The following is a 7,500-nucleotide window of genomic DNA, read 5'->3' as shown; positions in this document are numbered from 1 at the left end:
CAAGTGAGAAAGAGAGTATGAGATAGAGAGAGAGAGAGAGAGAGAGAGAAAGAGAGATAGGGAGGGAGGGAGCCAGGAATGTGTGACTTTGAGATTCACCACTGCGATTGCCATGCCAGCGAGGAGCAGCGGGCAAAAAATGGGCAGAGGAGAAGAAAAAGGCGTTTTGTTGTCTGGGTTATATTTTATTTAAGCCTGCTTGTTGTCCTCCTCACCAGAGAAGACTGCATTGTGTGTGTGTGTGTGTGTGTGTGTGTGTGTGTGTGTGTGTGTGTGTGTGTGTGTGTGTGTGTGTGTGTGTGTGTGTGTGTGCGCGCGCGCGCACACACATGCGCATGTGTCTGCATGTACAAGTATGTACTGTATGTGTTAACTAAACCTAATAGCACATATTTAGAAAGTGTCTGAGGTATTATCCGGTATAGTCTTTCAAAAGCATAGCTGTGATTAGGCTAAATCTAACGTTTGTGTACATTCCAAACCCAGGGTGGTATTCTCCACAGGTCAGATTTTTGTCATTTTTGACCTTTCCAGCTTTACACAGCACTCAGCATGATCAGGGTTTAGGATTAACACATTGGGTAGGATTAGGGATAGTATCAGTTATCTATGCGAGCTTTCAAGAATCTACCACTATCAAGTGAGTTTTTGACCCTTACATAACTCTAAGATTTGACTCAGTTTCACGGTTGCAATCAGTGCTTGTCAGTTGAGTGATGGATGGCTTAATGTCAGTGTGTATGTTTGTGTATGTCTGTGTGTTTACATATTAGAATGCACAGAGTAGTTTTCCCAGATCTCAGGCCAAAGGCCTATAGCGTTCTGCTCTGCTTGAAGCTGTGTGCTCATGTGTGGCCATGAGCCTATATGCAGTGGTGGAAAGTAACTAAGTACTCAAGTATTGTGCTCAAGTAGAATTTCGAGGTGCTTTTAATTTACTTTTAATATTTACATTTTTATGATGCTTCTATACCACTGCTGGATAGGAGGTAGTGGCGATCCAGGAGTCCTGAGTTGGTGTCAGCTATTCTGCACCCTCGCACCGCATCTATTTAACTATCCTACATCTCAGAGGCAAATATTGTACTTTTTACTCCACTAAAATGATATGACAGCTTAAGTTATTGCTACTTACATACTTTGCAGATGTATGTTAGTAATACAAAATGTACCTTCAGATAAATGGCGATGCATGATTATAGGTTAAGCTACCCAGCAGTGCGTAATTAAAATCAGCCCCACCTTTACCGGTTGCAACATTAAAGTGCATTAATGCATTACAATAATGTGATTGTGAAATGGACGATTCTGCATAAAGAATACTTTTAAGTTCTGCTGCTGCAGCACTAAGTTCACTGCCACTGTGTTGCCCCGGGAGATAAACAGACTAACACATACCTGGGTTGTGTGTTGTATTGTGTTTAGGCTGTGCTGACAGTGATTTGAATTCTGATGCGTGTCTTTTCGTCACAGCCACCCACCAACACCCCCAGTCAAGTCAAGGACCCCCAAATTGTATTTGGCAGCAGACCCCCATCTGAAAATGTTTTGTGCCAGGCACCCCAGAAGAGAAGATTTATGCTTGAAAAAAACAAAAATTGTGAATAAAAAATTATTCACAATTAAAAAATATATATTTTTCCACATATTCGCACATATACAAGCTCGTGTGAGCTTGTAGATCTGCTATTTTTGAATAGGCAACATATAAACAAATATATAATAAAGTGGTTAAAATGATTGTGATGCTATATTAACTACTTTAGCTGGGGACCCCCTGGAACCCCCCCTCCCCCACAGAAAGTGTGTGCGGTGTAAAACTGCTGTGTGAGTCAGTTATGCAACACTGTTCCTTTCACACCAGCAGTCTTTAAGAACAACAGCCCTATCTTTTTTCATAAACAGAGGATTCTAGAAGCCAGCGCTGAACAGGTGCTTGGCTAAACAGGGTTGTTTGCACAGTTTCAAATGAATACCAGGCAGCAAAGCTCTTTGACTGGCAGATCAATCATTAATTATGAAAAGGACCTCAAAACAGACGATACTTTGCTCATTTTTATCAGCATGTTGATGTGTGTATTTTCCCCCCTGTATTGGGTTATGTTTAGTCTCATCCATAAATGCATGTACATTAATAAATCATCCAATTGTGTGTGTGTGTGAGAGAGAGAGAGAGAGAGAGAGAGAGAGAGAGAGAGAGAGAGAGAGAGAGAGAGAGAGAGAGAGAGAGAGAGAGAGAGAGAGAGAGAGAGAGAGAGAGAGAGAGAGAGAGAGAGAGAGAGAGAGAGAGAGAGCAGGTGTGGCTATTTACCTGGTTCTGTGTGTGTGTGTGTGTGTGTGTGTGTGTGTGTGTGTGTGTGTGTGTGTGTGTGTGTGTGTGTGTGTGTGTGTGTGTGTGTGTGTGTGTGTGTGTGTGTGTGTGTGTGTGTGTGTGTGTGTGTGTGAGATAGTGATCAGCCCATGTGACTCAGTGTTGCTGGAATCTTGGCCCCTAGCCAACTGTACCTGCCAGGCGTCTGCACCAATGGGAGGCCAGGGTTCACACACACACACACACACACACACACACACACACACACACACACACACACACACACACACACACACACACACACACACACACACACACACACACACACACCGAACAGCTAATTGTATGATTGCACAAACACCACCCCCCACTGCTCCCCTCCTCTCCTGCTTCCTCCCTTCATATCTCTCTCTCTCTCTCTCTCTCTCTCTCTCTCTCTCTCTCTCTCTCTCTCATACACACACATGCAGCCTGTGAGAGGGAGCCTCTTGTGTCAGCGCAGCACAGAGCTCCCTTCAGTGAGCAAGAGAGAGAGAGAGAGAGAGGGAAGAGGGAGGGAACAGCAACACAAGGAGAGATCGAGAGAACGGCACTGTGAGAGGAGAGGAGAGGAGAGGAGAGAGGAGAGAGGAAGAGGAGAGGAGAGGAGAGAAGGGCAGCAGGCTCAGTGGATTCCCTTGCAGCCGTTGAAATTTTCATGGCGTCTTCTATTATTTAATCAACACAAGTGCTCCTTGCGCTCATCCTTCTCATTCCGTCTCTTTTTCCTACACGGCACCACCACCAGGATCTATTTTTTTTCTTTCTCCCTTCCCCTCACCGCTCACCGTTGGATCCCAGTGTTTACGTGTGGCCGTGTGTGTGTGCATACTGTATGTGTGTGTGAGTGGCACAGAGAGAGAGAGAGAGAGAGAGTGTGAGCCATTACCACCACTTATCGCGGGGACCACGGCGACGATAGATAATGGATATCTATTCTAGGAAACCCTCATCGTGGGATGGGGGGAGTGCGTGCCTTCAAGATTTACCGCTGTCCGCTGGCCCGCAGATAGCCAGCTAGAGCCCCTCGGACAACTGCAAGGGTGCTCTCTCTCTCTTCCACTGTAGGTGCACATCCCAAACCTGTTCCTCTCCCATACTGTATCTCGCCTTTGTGGCTGTTATTTGGTTTGGATTATAAATTTCCATGAATTGTTTTTATTCGTCTACCACTGCAACCGTATAGGAGTGAGAACCTGCTCTTTAGAGGGGCGATGCGCAATGTTTTGATTTTTTCATGACTCAATACTGATCTTTTTTTCTTCTCTTTCCCCCTGTCTTTTCCCCCGTCCAGACGAGAAGGAGGACACAGTACTTGGGAGTCTGCCGTTGCTAAGCTTCCAAGTCCGGGCAGTTCAGCCATCGGACAACGTTACCCGCAAGTTTGCCTTTAAGGTCAGTAACCCCTGTTGCTCCCCTGTCATGGGGGGTGTTGTCATGTTGACATAGTACAGCCCACAGACGATATGGGTACAATTGATTCGAGATGCTCTCACATACCGTAAAATCCTGAGTTTATGTAACTCTGAGAGTGAAATTGACCCTATTGGGTACATGAGGGTACATTTTTACCCTTATGGGTCAGCTTTTCTGCCCTCAGAGCTCTCAGAGCTATATCAACACTATGTTTTATGTATGAGTTGATGTACACGGTGGTTATTCTCATGAAAAGACATGGAACACAGTATACTGTACTAAAACAAGGACCAATGCTTGAACTCGGGTCTGGGTCGAGAATCTCAACATCATTGAGGCTTTAGGACCAACCTTTATCATTTGTGTTTGTATGTGTGCGGATCTGTGACCTTTTGAAGTGAACGCTTCTCGGGTCAAAAGGTGGATTAGAAGATGGAAACTGAACTGAACCACATTTTGAGGTGAATTAAGGCTGGCTGGCTGGTTTGAATTGAAATGATTGATAGCGGCTGCGGGGAGTGGAAGGGTGCAGAGGGCGTGGAGATGATTTAAGTTGAGTCACATGGAATGATCTACTATACTGTCACACACACACAGCTCCGTTGGGAATAACCTCGCGATTAGATCCTCGCCCCCTCATCGAACGCTTGGTGGCTCTTCTTGGCATGGGAAGAGTAAAAACACCCACACATTGCTGTACAACTTCATTTATAGACCATTGTTTTTTTTTTTCATAGATAGATACTCATTTATAGACCATTGTTTTTTTTTTTCATAGATAGATACGTGTGTGTGTGTGTGTGTGTGTGTGTGTGTGTGTGTGTGTGTGTGTGTGTGTGTGTGTGTATTGGCTATGTTCTGATATGTGGATGTACAGCGGGTCGTGGGGAAGGTGAGATGATAGTTGACAGGTGATATGTGTGATTGTTTATTCTTGCCTCGGGGGGGGGGGTGGGGGGGGGGTGTGAGTGAATCTTCCCTGCAAGTGTTGACGTTTTGTTTGACAATGGGGCCAGTGTACGGTCAGGGATGAAATGTAATAAGCGGAGGGACCTGGCAGGCTGTCAAAACCACACATCGCCCATATTTACTTAGACTGTGCCTATTGCAGGTGTGTGTGTGTGTGTGTGTGTGTGTGTGTGTGTGTGTGTGTGTGTGTGTGTGTGTGTGTGTGTGTGTGTGTGTGTGTGTGTGTGTGTGTGCGTGCGTGCGTGCGTGCGTGCGTGCGTGCGTGCGTGCGTGCGTGCGTGCGTGCGTGCGTGCGTGCGTGCGTGCGTGCGTGCGTGCGCGTGCGTGCGCGTGCACGAGCACACGTGCTTACACTGGACTTTGCACCACGGTGTGTACAGTCAGTCACACGCTGAGCAACAGAGATCGATTTGAACTAGACGTTCTGAGAATGAAGAGGATATTGGAAGACTCAGAGACAAACATACTGATTGTGCTTAGAGACGGGGTATAGAGACAGAGGTTGGCACATGAGAGAGAGCTAGAGAGAGAGAGAGAGGGCACAGAGAGGAAGTGTTGTGAAAGAAGGAGGGAGAGCGAGAGAGAGAGAGAGAGAGAGAGAGAGAGAGAGAGAGACAGAGAGAGAGAGAGAGAGAGAGAGAGAGAGAGCTGTCACTGTGTATCTCTCATAGCGCTGCTAGAGGGATGGAGGGGAGGGGGCTGTGTGGAGCGAACGAGGCTGATGTTCCAACTTACATAAAGCTTTACTCAGCAGAAACCATCCAAGATAACCTACAGTACAAGACGCACTCATCTCATCTTCTATTATCACTGGGAATGAGCACAATCGAGCAACAATGGCTTGATTTCTCCATCAAATGCTACAGTAGTTCTGAGGCTATTTCTGTGCCCGTTCAGATTCAGTATTCACAACGTTCTGTTTGGATCTGAATAAGCATACTGCAACATCTACAGTACATGCCTGCCAGAAATTAAGTTTTGTTTCTGGCCTGCAGGCTTGATTATTATGTGCACACTGAGTGGGAGAGAAAGCGCTTTCCTCAAAAGCAGCATAATTTGGCGACTCTGAAGCCCAATTTGTACAGCCGACCTATAATAAGCTCACAGCGTGTCACATCCGTGAACTTATAGATCTGCTATTTTCCGCCCCGCTACGCCATTGAACGACGGAGCATACGTTTGGCATTAGGCAGATGCAAGCCGATTCAACTTCAGTATTGGAGAGGGCATCAAAGTGCTTATATGTTATGGTGTCGACAGCCTATTTCTCTGTTCCAGAGCTGTTATGACAGCTGTGTGTGTGTGTGTGTGTGTGTGTGTGTGTGTGTGTGTGTGTGTGTGTGTGTGTGTGTGTGTGTGTGTGTGTGTGTGTGTGTGTGTGTGTGTGTGTGTGTGTGTGTGTGTGTGTGTGTGTGTGTGTGTGTGTGTGTGTGTGCGCGTGTGTGTGTATGTGTGTGTGCGTGTACGCGTGTGTGTGTTGCGTGTGTGCGTGTGTAAGGTTGTGCGTAGAACAATCTGTGCAAAGCAGTGATTTTCACAGGTGTAGAAGGGGAGCCTCAGAAGTGAGCGAAGCATGACTTTTTTTTTGGGGGGGGGGGGGGGTGGTTTATTGGACATACGACGCAACATTGCAACTCAGTCTCAAAGGATCTTGTTTCAATGCCTTGTGAATGTTTACCTTCCAGGCATTGAACTTGCATTCTTATCCATAGCATCTGACAACGTCAACAAAGTGCTAGACAGTAAAATGTTATAACCTTAGATACGTAGGTAGACCTTTATTGATCCCGTCGGGGAAGTTCAGTTGTCATGGCAATATAGCAGTTATGAAACAGGACAGATTCAGAGAAATGTCTTCCCTGCATACACCAACATTATCTGCATTCAATAGCGTCACAGACATACTGTAGCACCCAGATCATTTTCCTTTGATCCTCAAAATATCACAAAAACTCAGGCGTTCCTATTTTGGGCATTGCTTATTATGCTTAATCCATACACATCGTACAGTCAGTGTCGCAAGGCAAAAACTTCAAATCTACAAGGTTTTGTAGCTTGTACTGTATCTGTTGTTTTCATTTTGCTAAATAAAATGTCAGGCTTAAGTGGTTAGCCTGTTCAATCCGGGAACGCATCTGTGTCATGTTAGCTATAACCATTATTTTATACTTTGACTATTCAAAAATATCAGATATACAAGCTCATAGCGCTGCACCGAGTGCCGCGCTATGAGCTTGTAGATCTGCTATTTTTTGAAAAATCGTGAACATTAGTGCAAATCTTTGAATATATATTTTTAAAGCAAACATTTGTAACTCAAATATTTGCTTCTGGGGGTCCCTGGAACTAAATATTCTGAGATGGGGGTCGGCGGCCAAATACATATCATTTTGGGGGTCCTTGACATGAAAAAGTTTGAGCACCACTGATATAGCAATATACGTCAGAAAGTAGTAGACATTTTGTAGATGTGTTCCCGTATTGAATGGGTTAAGGGAGAAAATGTCAGTATAACCGCAGCTAAGAAGCGGGGTAGAAGGAAGGTGTCTGTACCAGGTATGAATTAAGAATAGAGTGAATCACAGTAAAGCACAAGTATATTCACTGGTTGCTTTTGAAAGGTTCAGTCTGTTAGTTTGACTAATCCACAGCACACAGCTCTATTGTTATTATAACTGTGAATGGCAGAGGCTTCTAATAAGTCACTCACACAGACAGTGGGGACTGCATTATTTGAAATGTGAAACAGCACTGGAGCCAAAAAA

The 7,500-nt window shown here is 45.2% G+C and overlaps 1 protein-coding gene across 9 annotated transcripts in view; it reads left to right on the top strand.

Moving 5' to 3' along the window:
- Positions 1–7,500, top strand: part of plekha6 (pleckstrin homology domain containing, family A member 6) — a 68,480-nt gene that overhangs the window by 11,756 nt on the left and 49,224 nt on the right. For 7 of the 9 annotated variants that reach the window (XM_084063262.1, XM_084063257.1, XM_084063258.1 and 4 more), the window contains exon 5: positions 3,645–3,745. In XM_084063262.1, coding sequence (XP_083919388.1) covers positions 3,645–3,745 — 101 coding nt within the window. Of the gene's footprint in view, positions 1–2,781; positions 3,419–3,644; positions 3,746–7,500 lie in introns of those variants that run through there. The other 2 variants (XM_084063259.1, XM_084063260.1) reach the window with 2 other exon arrangements.

The sequence above is a fragment of the Gymnoscopelus microlampas genome (assembly GCF_963454915.1).
Source record: "Gymnoscopelus microlampas genome assembly, chromosome: 7".
Lineage (NCBI taxonomy): Eukaryota > Metazoa > Chordata > Actinopteri > Myctophiformes > Myctophidae > Gymnoscopelus > Gymnoscopelus microlampas.
This window is presented reverse-complemented; position numbering and strand designations above follow the sequence as displayed.